This window comes from Populus alba, chromosome 1 (genome assembly GCF_005239225.2).
Source record: "Populus alba chromosome 1, ASM523922v2, whole genome shotgun sequence".
Taxonomy (NCBI): Eukaryota; Viridiplantae; Streptophyta; class Magnoliopsida; order Malpighiales; family Salicaceae; genus Populus; species Populus alba.
Genome location: NC_133284.1, coordinates 4,095,928 through 4,110,185, shown reverse-complemented (window position 1 = coordinate 4,110,185; position 14,258 = coordinate 4,095,928). Strand labels below are relative to the sequence as shown.

Below are 14,258 nucleotides of genomic sequence, written 5' to 3'. Positions count from 1 at the left end.
CTTTTTTGTGTTTGCTTGCCATTAAAAAAGTTGATCAATGGAAAACACTTTCCAGTAAAAGGAGAATTTGACTTTGTTTTCATGAAAGTGTTTTCCTGAAAAATTTGAGGGAAAAACATTTTCTGGAAGTTGTGAAAAATTTAAAAATGTCATTATTTGCTGATTATATCTAATTTAATCCTCAAACTCTTGATTTCTATATATATATATATTATTTTGAATATTTATTTTTCAATTTCATCTCTTAAAATTTTATTTTTTATATTAACTTTGGTCCTTATTTTTATAATTGTTATATGCCTTTTCCTTATCATTTTTTTATTGAAATTTTTTATCTATCAAATTTGATCCTTGTTCTTTTGATTGTTACTTATTTTATTTGAAATAATTTATGAAATGTTAATTATTATTATTTTAATTTCTTCATCTTTCATTTTTTTTTTTTAATTTTTTAGATTTGATCTCTATTATTTTGATTATTATTTATTTTATTTGAGATAATTTATGAAATTATATTTTTTTTTCAATTTCATTCTCATTCAACTTTTTAATTTGTAAGATTTGTTCCTCATTATTTTAATAAACTTGAGAAAAATAAAATATTAATAAGTTATTTTCCAGCTTATTTTTCATGACATAACCAAAAACTAGAAAGTGTTTTCCAACTTATTTTCCATTACACTACCAAATATCGGAAAATACTTTCTTGGAATTTACTTTCAAAAAAGAAATTACTTTCCAGCAAATAAACGTGGCCCTAGCCTCCCAGGTCCCTTTAATAACCTCCGGGATCAAAACCTATCCTTGGTTTTAATATTTAAAAAATAGTGTTTTGAGAACATGGTTAAAATTATGTTTTATAAAAAGTTAAATTTTTTTATTTTATATAAAAACTATATTTTGATTTGCTGATATTCAAAATAATTTATAAAAAATTATTTTAATTTATTTTCATGTAAAACATGCTTTAAATTATAATTATTACCGCATCTCAAATGCAAGGATAAATCATGAGTTGATGACAAATCCAATAACCCCATGATGAAATGCAAACCTAAGGCCAAGCAAATGGCTCAAACATGGCATGAATTGTTGAGAATCCTAGGAGCATACTGCTCAGTACTCGTCACCGTGTTAAGCTCGTCTCCTTCACCGTCCGAGGCCATGAGCCAACCCCCCAAGAACTGTAAAAAGGAAAGGATTCTACTTCCATTTACGTAGTTGTTGCGGGGTGTTTGGCATGGTTGACATCTTGTTTATTCTTGTATTTTTAAAAATATTTTAAAATTTTTTTAAATTATTTTAAAATAAATATGTTTTTGATATTTTTTATATTATTTTTATACGTTAATAATAAAAATAATTTTTTAAAAATAAAAAATATTATTTTGATATATTTTTAAATAAAAAATATTTTAAAAAACAATCATAACTACATATTCACAAACAAACTCTAACGAAAGATTCAAAGGTGCGTTCCTTCGGTTAGATTAGACTAAGCTATGTTTGTTTCCCGAAAAATAGTTTCCGGAAGATCACTTTCCAAACTTTCATGTGTTTGTTTGTTATTAGGAAAGTTGGTCAACGGAAAACACTTTCTAGTCAAAAGAAAATTTGGCTTGGTTTCTAGGAACGTATTTTCCTGGAAAATTTGGGCAGAAAACACTTTCCGGAAGTTGTGAAAAATTTAGAAATGTCATATTATTTGCTGATTATATCAAATTTGGTCCTCAAACTTTTAATTGTTATATATATTTTGTTTTGAATATTTATTTTTCAATTTCATCTCTTAAAATTTAATTTTTATATTAACTTTTGTCCTCACTTTTATAATTGTTATTTGCTTTTTCGTTATTATTTTTTTAATAAATATTTTTATCTATCAAATTTGATCCTCATTCTTTTAATTCTTACTTAATTTATGAAATGCTAATTATTATTTTTTTAATTTATTTATATTTTATTTTTTTATTTTTTAGATTTGATTTATATTATTTTTATCATTATTTATTTTATTTGAGATAATTTATGAAACTATATTTTTTTTTCAATTTCATTCTCATTTAACTTTTTAATTTATAAGATTTGTTCTTATTATTTTAATAAACTTGAAATAATAAAATATTAATAAGTTATTTTCCATGACATAACCAAATACTGGAAAGTGTTTTCCAACTTATTTTTCATTACAATATCAAATATCGAAAAATAATTTATTTTCTTGAAATTTATTTTCTAAAAAAAACCACAAAATTGATATACAAGCCAATAAAAACAACAACCAAGGAGCACATTGAAAATACCAAGTCATCATTGAAAAGGTATTTTTTAGGAGTATTTGAGATTACATAGAAAAATAATTATAAAAATAATATTTTGCTCGAAAATATTTTAAAATATTTTTTTTAGTTTTTGTTTTTAAGATAAGCATATTGAAACTATTATAAAAAACAAAAAAAAACATTAATTTAAATTTTTTTAAACTGAAAACAATTGAAAAAAAACTTATAAGAACAAAAACGAAAATTGTGTCAAACACCCGAAATAACTTCAAATTCTTAAATTCCTAGTCCAATCCCTTTTAACAGCCCCCCTTCCCTTTGTATTTTCGTACTCCCATGGTATTGGCTGGACCTTAGGCCCAATAACAAATCCATGGGTCAATGGACCTTGGGCCCAGAAACAAAGCCATGGGTTCAGCTGGCAACTCTAGGGCCGACCTCTATTGGATTTAAACATTTTTTTAATGTATCCAAAATGGGTCAAAACTCAATTCCACAAATTTTGCTCTCTTCTTGTGCTCAGAATCCAAATACATTCCCTCTTATATGTTTTTTTTTCATCTTTTAAAATGATAAGAAATTATTTTAAAACTGTTTTAAAAATAATTTCATTTTACTTTTTCATTTTTATCTCTCAAATAAAATATTTTTTTTGTATTTTTTAAAATATTTTTCATTTAAAAATATATTATAATATTTTTTAAAAAAATATTAATTTTAATACCTATACATGAAAATAATAAAAAATATTTAAATTTTGCGGCACGTGGAGACATAGCCAACTCAGTGCCAACCAACCTTGTTTCTCCTAGAGATGCTTATATGTGTCCTAAAAAATTATGATAGATTCTATTTGTTTTTATATTTTTTAAAGTGTTTTTTAAAAATTTGAATTTTTATTTTAAATTAATATTTTTTTAATATTTTTATATTATTTTGATGTGCTGATATTAAAAATAATTTTTAAAAAATAAAAAAATAATATTTTAATATATTTTAAAATAAAAAGTATTATAAAAATCAATAGCAATTATATTTCTAAACCGTGAATTAGGGGCTGTTTGGGAACGCGGTTTAACTTGTGTTTTCAAAAAATTGAATATTTTTTTTTTTATTAAAATTAAGTGTGATTTGTATTTTTTAGATTTTTTGATGTATTAATATTAAAAATAATTTTTAAAAAATAAAAAAATATCATTATCATGTATTTTAACATGAAAAATTACTTGTAAAACAAATACTACACACCGTCAAACTAGCTCTTAATACCTCACCAACCTTGTGCACGTACGATGTCAGAAGCTGAAGGATTCGGGGGATATTTTTAGAAACATTAAAAAAAGGAGCTGCACGGCGACCAAGAACTTATCAGTCATGAGGGTTCACCACGCCATAGATGATGTCGGGAGGAGGGTTCCTCCAAAAACTTGCAGCAGGTCACCATCTCACCAACCTCCCGCCTGACTCCGCGTCCATTCTCGTTTCTCGGCGGATGACAACGGTGATGTCCGTCTCTTTGTTTTTATATTTTAAAAATATTTTAAAAAAATTAAAATTTAATTTTTTTATTTTTTATTTTAAATTAATATTTCTTTTATATTTTCAATGATATGTTAAAAATAATTTTAAAAAATAAAAAAATTAAATTTTAATTTTTTTTAAATAATAACATATTGAATAAATAAAATATCTACTAAAATGGAGAATAGGGATAAGGATAAGATCTGAATCTGAAGTGGATGAGTTTTGTAATCAATCCAGCAACCTAACCATGTCAATAAACTGTGATGATATGAACGAGGTCAGGCTCCTGGTTTGTGTCTATCCTGACTGGTTCTTGACTCCTTCCGGGAGCAGTGAGATTGCTTTTTATTAAAAAACTAAATTAGTGTTTTCATATATTAATATAAAAAAATAAAAAAATAATTTCAATCCATTAATTGAATATCACATAGGGTGAGGAATTGGCTTAACTGATTTGACTGGATTAATCTAAAATAATACCGATTTGTTTGAGTTCCATAAGTTATTGGGAAATTAGAAAGATTTTAGCGCAGTGGCTATGATCTTGTGGATTTGATTGAATATCTCACCTAACGAGATGATGACCAACAACCTCATCCCATCGTAATACTGTTATTGCTGGGCCATGCAAGGATAAAACTTGCGGCAGTTTCTGCTTTTTAATTATTTTTTTGTTGTTAAAATACATTAAATTGATGGGTTTTTGAAGTATTTGTTTTCAATGATTTTTACGTGCTAGTGTTAAAAAAATTAATAAAATATTTTATTATATTTTACACTGAAGCACCAAACACGCACAATATTATTGACGTGACTTGCTACCTTTTTTGAAAAAATACAATTATAATTATAGAGACAATTAAATCAATGGGAAGAACATTATAACAAGTTGTGTTGTGCTTCTCCTGGATTACAATGGCGTCTTTGTTTGTTTTTCTTGAGTTTATTTTTATCACATCTTCCATGTGTTGTTTGTGATTTTTTTTCAGTTATGGTCACTTCCATTGGTATGTTCTTCGGAGCTGAAGGCTTCAAATAAATATTCTAATTTTATTAGAGGTCAATTTAATGAGATAAAATTTTAACCGTAGCTTAAAGACACAATAAAGTGACAAGGACCAAACTTAAAACTAAAAAAAAAAAAAAAAAAAAAAAAAGACATGATGACTCATCTAAGATGTGCACTAAAAAGTTCAATTTTATCCACATTCTTCGCCTTAGTTTTAGCATTATGTGTTTTGATTTAGAAACTTTTTTTTAATGATTTATTCATTAATTTTGAGAGAAGAAAAAGAAAATTGTAGAAAAAATAATTTTTTTTCTGACAAAAAATTTTTTTATTGAGATATTTTTTACCCATCATGATGTCAAGTGTAAATTAAGGTTCACATTTCTTTTGATCTTGGATGATTTCTTGTTGTTTTTTTTTTTTTACCACGTAAAGGATTGTATAGGTTATATATGATTTAATTGGGGTTTTAAGGGGTGTTTCTCTAGTGTTTTTAGGTGAAAATAAATTTGAAAATTAGTTTTCTAAGTCAAAGAGGTTGGGACCCGACCTCCCACCTATTTTAGATGCTCAAAAAAGCTTATTGATAGATGATGTATTATTTATGTATTTTTTTTAAAAAAAAAAACACCTGACCTTTTAAATAAAAAGGATGGCCATGATAGCTTAATCTCTACTGTCATGGGTTAGAGGAGTTGGTTCATCCAAACCCAGTCGTTTGATCTCTTTTTGTTAAGGCCTTTTTGATTTTTTAAATATATTTTTAATGAATTTTCATTAAAATAAAATTAATAAAAAATATATTAAGGATAATATTTTATTAAATACAATACTATTTTTACTTGATTTTAGAATAATATCATGATTTTTTATATATATAAATCATGGAGAGTTCTTTTTATGCATCCTTTCTTGATTTATTTTCTTCTATTAGTTGGCTTTATTATGTTTGTCTATTTTTTATCATTGCATAGTTAGATAAAAAAATAAACTATAAAGTTCCCTGCCACATCCTTCATGTAGTCTATTATTTTTTGTATTTTTTAAATATATTTTGGTGATTATTATTATTTTTTAACTAAAGGTTATTTTTTGTGAGTACAATAAGCTCTTGTTAAAATAAATATTCAGGTAAAAAACTAAAAAAGATACTAATAAAACAAACAAGCTTCAATTAAATAAATGTATTTTTAAAATCATTTAAAGTTTTTTTATGTTTATTTAAGTTACTTGCAGTTCTTATAAAGTAAACACGTAGCATAAAAAAATATTTTTTTATATAGAAAAATAGATTAATGAAAAAGGAAAGAACTACACATCAGATTATTTTGTTTCTATGTAATTTAAATTATTTTTTTTCTTATAAGACTTATTAGCATGTAATTAAATAAAAAAATTGAGTAGTTCTCCTAAGATCAAATGTTTTAATCAACATGTATGCTTCTCGATTTGACCATTAATTAACACTAATAATTTCTTTAAATATTTATCTATACATATAATTAATGACTCGTTTAATTAAAGATTCAAGTCAACTTTTCATTTATCAATTAGTAATTTGACTTTTTACATGGTTGATTCTTCTTATGAGCGTGACTGCATTTATTAATAATCGACCTGGTAGGAGCACTTATGACGAGCAGGCATTATTCCCCTAGGCAATCCTCTTGAATTTATTAAACCATGCAGCAATAAAAAAAATATTAGATTGAAGAAATCGTCGAATAAATAAATAGAATATGGAGTACAAGGTGAGACCAGCTGAAACGACCAGATTAATCTAAAAAAATACCAATTGGTTTGGATTCGATACTTATCAAGTACGTATTTTGAAATTGTGATGAGTTTTGTTCTTAGAATTGTTTTTTTTTAGATTTGTTTGTTTTTTAAAAAATATTAAAAAACTATAAAAAAATTATTTCAAAATAAATTTTTTAAAAAAATATTTTATAATATGGTATCATCAATTACATAATTAAAAAATACGAGAAAAATCTTAATTTAGTTAGGTACTAGCACACCAACTTTGTTAATTTACTGAATATCCCACCTAATAAATTCACAATGACCAAACTAATCCTATCATAATATTATTATTGCTTGCTAACTTTATTTGTTTTTATATTTTTAAAAATATTTTTAATGACCTACATCTTCCATCAAAGGGCCACATCAATAAGATTTAATATTTTTACTAGAAAGGCTAGGGTAAAAATGTTGAATAATCTTAATTTTTTAGTGAAATTATTTTTTATTTAATTTTAATTTTAATTATAGTTTCCATCGTGTTCCTAAACAGTTAGTAAATACACACAGTTATTTTTTGTTTAATTTTAATTTCAACCACAATTTTAACCAAACAATCATTAAATCAAACTAACCTCAACTAAAAGTGTTTTTTTTTCAAATAATTTTTTTTAATTACAACTACAAAAACTACTGCAATACCAAACACACTTAACCTACATATTTCATCAAAGGCCACATTAACAAGATTTAATATTTTTACTTAAGAAGTTACGTTAAAAATCTTGGATAATATGGGATAGTATTTGTAAGCGGGAGATTGGTGAGTTTTCCTTCACCATGCACCATAGTTTCAAGACCCGGCCCGGTGGTCGACCCGGTCCAAGGCCCGGGTTCCGGGTTTTGACCGGGTCGCCGGGTCGCGCGGGTCGGTCGGGTAAAAAAAAATTTTAATTTTTTTTTAAAAAAAATCAAAACGACGTCGTTTTAGCAAAAAAAAAACAAAAAAAAATAAAAGTCAACGGGTTTGGGGTTGGATGTTGACCGGGTCTTGCCGGGTCGACCGGGTCCCGGGTCGACCCACCGGGTCGACCGGGTCTGGCCGGGTCAATTCCCAAACGGGTTTTGGCCTTCACCCGGACCGGTCCCATGCCCGGGTCGGCCGGGTCCCGGGTCGACCCGCCGGGCCGGTCCGGGTTTTAAAACTATGCCATGCACGCCACAACTCTTCAAACTTCCCAGTGAATTAAAAAAAACAAACATTATTAAAATTTATTCGTGCTAATTATTAAGTATTTTTTGGGTTAATTTTGTGCTCGCCTTATGTCATAATTAATTCTTCAACTGAGTCAAATTTTAATTGTATAGAACGCTTTACAACTATTTAATAAAAACTCTTTTTTTTAAAAAAAAAAAATTACAGTACAGGTTAGTTACATGCTTGATATAGAATACTGCTATTTTTTGCATTAATATACGTTTTCAAGGTCGTCATCGTCCTGAGACCAGGATCGCAGTTTCGAGTTCGGATCCTTGTATGGCAATTGGAAAGAGCTACCGCGACACACATATGCTATTTTAAAAAAAAAAAGAAATTATTGAGTGGATTCGAGTGCCGTCGTGATGAAAATTAATTTTTATTTATTATGTTTTTTAATCATTTTAATATATTAATATTAAAAATAATTTTTAAAAATAAAAAATATTATTTTAATATATTTTAAAATAAAAATATATTTTAAAAAACAATTACTATTATTAGTAATATATAAAAGTACCAACTTCAACCCATCCTGAGAAGACAAAACATTTTTTAGGGCGGGGTACCTTTTATTAAACAATGTGTTGTGTTGTGAGGGAGTGTAATTATGATTATTTTTTTTAAGTATTTTTTATTCAGAAAAGTATATTAATGATATTTTTTTATTTTTTAAAAATTATTTTTAAAATCAGTACATCAAAATGATCTGAAAACATAAAAAACATATTAATTTAAAAAAAAAAATTAAATTTTTTTTTAAAAACACTTTTTGAAACGTAATGCCAAATACACTAGTCCAATATGACATGTATAGAGAATTTCAAGGGCTTCTCATAATATAAAGCCTGGATAAAATAAGTTTGACCTATTTTAATTTTAGTATTCTTAAGCTCGGTTATATATTTAGTCCAAGTACATATGAATCCAGTGAGATGTCAAATATAATATTCATGAGTTTAGCTATGCATTGAACCCAAATATATATAGGTTTAATAAGCTACCGTACCCATTCATCCTAGGTTTAGAATCATTTCAGGTCCAAATATATACGATGTTGATAATCTTTTTAGGCTCCATACCAGATCATGAGAATTTGCTTATTTATTTTATATCTTTTTAATATTGGATAAAAAATATTTATCTTTTATTAATATTATTAATAAAAAATAATGTTTTAATCTCTCTATTTAAACAACATGATAAAAATTCAAATATTGTATATATTTTTTAACCACCACAAATGATTCACACTTTTTATATTTTTTAAATATTCATATTTTTTTTTTTGAGGATTTATTATACACAAGAATAAATAATCTTAATTTTAAAATTTAAAACTCATTTTCTTATCTATTACAATTTCTTATTAAAAATTATTGATTTTAACATTAAAAAATCTCTAAATTACAGAAAAAATAATCATTTTATAGTTGCCGAGTCCTCAATCACCAACTATCAACTCTATAAACCATAAAAAAAAAAAAACATTTGATCATTCTTTCTCCGAACACTCATTCATGAATATATGGGCTCAGTGTCTCGTTATAATTGCATCGTATAATTGATGGAATTTAAATGTATAAAACTATATTTTATTACTTCTGGGGAAGTAATATCATGCCTGTAATGGTTAAAATCAGTTTGGCATGATAAATTGATAAAGAAGATTTTAAATTCAAATACTAATTCAAATAAGATATTAATTAAATAAAACCCAGGACCTAGTCAATTTTTTTTATTAATATAATTAACTTAGTTAAATCCAATTTAAGCTTAATTGGGTAAATAATTAAAAAAACACTTTTAAATATTATTTTTAAAAGATAATCGATCCCATGACTTGCTAGGGGAGAAGTATTCTGCAATTCGCGCAGAGTTGCTTGGAGAGTGGTGCTCACCAACCTGGTCTACTTTCCAAAAGCACAAGAAAATAATAATTTCTATAGACAGCAAAGTTGGTAACGCAGGTTGAGCTGATTGACCCGTGGCTGGTTGACGTGGCGATGATGAAATGATATGCTTTTAAAAGTGGTTTTTTGTTTTAAAATGAATTAATATATATTTTTTTTTAATTTTTTTTAATATTAGTGCATTAAAATAATTTAAAAATATAAAAAAATTAATTTAAAACAATTTTCATTTTTTAAAATAACAAAGTATTTGTTCAACCACGCTAAACAAGCTGGAATAATCAAACACCATTAGGCGGGGGTTGGTGACTTGGTGGAAACTAATAATTTTTGTTTCCCTTGAGAAACAGGCACCTGATAGGATCACTATAAGGTGGCGCTTCAGCGTCCTTACACCAACTCCATTTCCAAGGTTTCAACTCTCAACTCCATTGACACCGCTCACTTTCTTTTGTCTTAGATTTTATCTCTCCTTTTCTGCTTCCCAGCCTCTCAAAGGTATGCTAGCTCTTCTTGTCCATTTTATTGATTTAATTCTTGTGAATTCAGCTCTGTCTCTTCTTAATCCTTTTTGGTTTTTAAGCAATTAGACAAGGTATTTTAAGCTCGCAATTAGACTGATAAATGCACGAGTTAAATGACTCATGTAACTCCTTGTGTCTTTTGGAAGAGTTTCACAGGCCTTGGTGGTCCTTAAATGATTTATGTTAGGGAACGGTCAGGGTGGAAGGATGAGAGAAATCTAACCGGGAAAGGTTAAGACACATTGATTCTGTGCTTTAAATGACGGTGATAGATAAATTTGCTGTTCCTTTTGTGTTGGCTCAGCAGTAATGTTGATGGAGTCATTTTCACATTTTAAGATCTGAGAAGGGCAAAGGGCCTTTTTTTTTTGTTCTTCATGTTGTTTTTTGATGTTTCGGATATAACTCTAAAACAAAAAGATTTCATTTTCATTATTTATTAATGCCAGCCTCTGCGTATAACTGTGCAACCCACCGAGAAACTTTGGGCCCACAAACAGCTTGGGTCTGGAAAGGGTAGCAGTCATCATTAAGAGGACACTCACTATAAGTTTTGTAACAATTTGCCTTTCAAACTGCAGAGAACTTGGTCCGGGAGTGGGATAGACAGAGCATTAGGGCGGAGAAAGATGATAATCAACGTGAAGGAGTCAACCATGGTGCAGCCGGCGGAGGAGACGCCCAGGAGGGGGCTGTGGAATTCTAATGTGGACTTGGTGGTACCAAGGTTCCACACCCCAAGTGTCTATTTTTATAGGCCCACAGGTGCTCCAAACTTCTTTGATGCAAAAGTGCTCAAAGGGGCTTTGAGCAAGGCCCTTGTGCCATTCTACCCCATGGCAGGACGGTTACGTAGAGATGAGGATGGTCGTATTGAAATTAATTGCAATGCTGAGGGAGTATTGTTTGTTGAGGCTGAGACCACCTCAGTTATAGATGATTTTGCTGATTTTGCACCCACTTTGGAGCTCAAACAGCTCATACCTACTGTGGATTACTCTGGCGGGATATCGACTTATCCACTTTTGGTTCTGCAGGTATGCATCTTCCATTTCTATTTTTCTCTAATTTGGGACTTATTTATGTTTTGAGCTATGGAGCCACTGTGCAAGTGATTTATTTTTGAGTTTGAATACTTTGCATAAATTGCGGCGATGTTTACCTCTTAAAATTCTCCTTTTCAAGGCCTGATTTCTTATGAAGCCATGAATATACATGTCCTGTAAAGCTGCACAATTGAGTCAATTGAACTCAACTGAGAAGTTTCCATGGCGGTAGGATGGAAAATCTGCATAAAAGAGGGATCTGCTGTGAACTGAAAATCCTCAAGCCACCCTGTGGCTTTTGATTGTCACTTTATTTAAGCCAGGAATAAAATGCCAGGTCAAGGTATCCTGAAGCAAAGGAGCAGTGGTTCTTACTGTAGTTTTTATGATTTCGATATTACATGGCATCAAATTTTGTTTCCATACAATAATAACAACAGTAACCACCCTGAAATTCTAATGTCTAGAAGTCTCTACAACAAGACTGAAAGATAGCACAAAGTAAGGTTGATTGGCGAGTTTATGATCGAGGGAAGTGGTTCACTAAACTTCAGTTGTCTGTAGCCGTATTGAGATCATATCACCTGCTAGTTTAATGCACACCAGCTGTCCCAACTCGATAAATAAGTGCTTGATAGATGACTTGAGAGACATTAATTGGTAGCCCAAGCTTTGGCTGTCTTATTATACATTTTGATGCGACCTCACAAGGATTGGATGCGACAAACATAGTGCATCAAACATGGAATTATCAGCTGTGATGGTCGGAACAGAGTACTGAGGTGATGGTAAACAACCACACATTTGCTTGATAGGATCCCCACAGAAATACTTCGGTGGGACCTTTAAAAGTTTGAAGTGAGCAATTCTGGTAATTATACTTCATCTTGCCATGCACCTGGATATTGAGAAGATGTGTCATCTGAAAGGTCTAAAATATAAGAAATTAAAGGGAGGTGGCTGAGAATATTTCCACTCAAGAGAGCTGGTCAAGTCTGACCATTGTTTTTTTTTTTTTGTTTGGTGTTGAATATATAGACTCAGTATGTAGAAATTTGGTTTAGCTTGGTTAGGTTATGCTCATCCATCTCTAGTGGTTTATGGGCTTCATTTTTCCAAACAAACATGAATGCATACTCTGTTTACACGGTTTTTGGAAAATCTTTTTATCATTGAACTTTGATGAAATTTACCTTGTGTATCCACGGTTATCCACTAATTGAGCATAATAAATGAAGAAGACGTTGCTGTTTTATATTTTGCAAGTGATAAAGACTTGACTCCAGTCAGAATTGACAGGCCAACTTACAACATGTGCAGAAATTAGCAAGAAGATTCAACTTCTTGATGGCATACTTTTTCAAGCTCCTGAATGCACTTAAGATATTAAAATAATTAACTGGCATTGTTCTTTTTTAATTTTAGTATAATTCTGCATGAAATAGAAATCTCCTGCATTTAGTCTGATACTTAATTAGCCAAGTCCATCAATCACTTAATTCCAGATTGAGGTAGTGCTATTATGAGCTATAAGCATGATTTTGGTTGATTTTCTGCAGGTGACTTATTTCAAATGCGGAGGAGTTTCACTTGGTGTTGGTATGCAACACCATGCAGCGGATGGGTTTTCTGGTCTTCACTTCGTGAACACATGGTCAGATATGGCTCGCGGACTTGACCTTACCATTCCGCCCTTCATTGACAGGACCCTTCTCCGTGCCAGAGATCCACCTCAACCTGCATTCCACCACGTTGAGTACCAGCCTCCACCGTCCATGAAAACCATTCTTGAAACCTCAAACCCAGAGAGCACGGCGGTCTCCATTTTTAAGTTGTCTAGGGATCAGCTCAGCACCCTCAAAGCCAAAGCAAAGGAAGATGGAAACAATATTAGTTATAGTTCATATGAGATGTTGGCGGCTCATGTGTGGAGATCAACATGCAAAGCACGTGAACTTCCTGATGATCAAGAAACCAAGCTATATATTGCCACAGATGGTCGGTCAAGATTGCGCCCTCAACTCCCACCTGGTTACTTTGGCAATGTGATCTTTACAGCAACACCAATTGCAGTAGCTGGTGAAATGCAATCAAAGCCAACATGGTATGCTGCAGGAAAAATTCATGATGCATTGGTTCGCATGGATAACGATTATTTAAAGTCAGCTCTTGATTACCTAGAGCTTCAACCTGACTTGTCAGCCCTCGTTCGTGGTGCCCATAGTTTCCGGTGCCCAAATCTTGGGATTACTAGCTGGGTTAGACTGCCAATCCACGATGCAGATTTTGGCTGGGGCAGGCCCATATTCATGGGGCCTGGTGGGATCGCATACGAGGGCTTATCATTCATCTTACCCAGCCCAACAAATGACGGGAGCATGTCAGTAGCCATATCTTTGCAAGCTCAACACATGAAACTATTTGAGAAGTTCATATATGACATTTAATTGAATGAGCCAAGGCTGTCATCTTCTCGTGGTTTTCGTCGTCCTTTCAGTAAAACCAGGCCGGGAAAATTCAGGTATACCATTTTTTCTCTTGTTGGCCATGTATCTTTCACAGTATTTTTTTCACACATGGTTTGATGTAACAAGACTATTTCAAACGATAATACCCTCCTGACCGAGGGCTTATGTTGTACACATATCAAGACTCTTTGAGAAGCAGAACTGTGTTCAACCTAATTTGATGTAATAACTGAGATGGTTGAATGCCACAGCATCAATTTTGAAACTAGTTGGTTGATGCATTAATAACAGTGGCAACCACATTTCGACATTACGTAAGGGGATTGTGAGCTGCCTGTGCTGTTTGCACGTTTGTGGTCTCTTTTGCCTTACCATTTAAAGATCATATATCTGCCAAAGCTTTTGGTTTTTGAACCCTTCGCCTCTTGTCACCTGCTAGAGTCGGGCATTGGTTTTGGTCTGGTACTGTTTCAAGTATATTTCAATGG

The 14,258-nt window shown here is 30.4% G+C and overlaps 1 protein-coding gene across 1 annotated transcript; it reads left to right on the top strand.

Moving 5' to 3' along the window:
- The first annotated feature begins 10,061 nt into the window (after positions 1-10,061).
- LOC118034014 (shikimate O-hydroxycinnamoyltransferase) lies at positions 10,062-14,088 on the top strand. Its single transcript, XM_035039159.2, has 3 exons — positions 10,062-10,230; positions 10,838-11,293; positions 12,862-14,088. Exons 2-3 carry the CDS (start codon positions 10,886-10,888, stop codon positions 13,747-13,749), a joined length of 1,296 nt encoding a protein of 431 aa, XP_034895050.1. The 5' UTR covers positions 10,062-10,230; positions 10,838-10,885; the 3' UTR covers positions 13,750-14,088.
- The last annotated feature ends 170 nt before the right edge of the window (positions 14,089-14,258 follow it).

Coding starts and splice junctions, on each gene's coding strand:
- LOC118034014 (XM_035039159.2), top strand. CDS start 10,886: ATGATAATCAACGTGAAGGAGTCAACCATGGTGCAGCCGGCGGAGGAG. Junction 11,294..12,861: donor ATCCACTTTTGGTTCTGCAG/GTATGCATCTTC, acceptor GATTTTCTGCAG/GTGACTTATTTCAAATGCGG.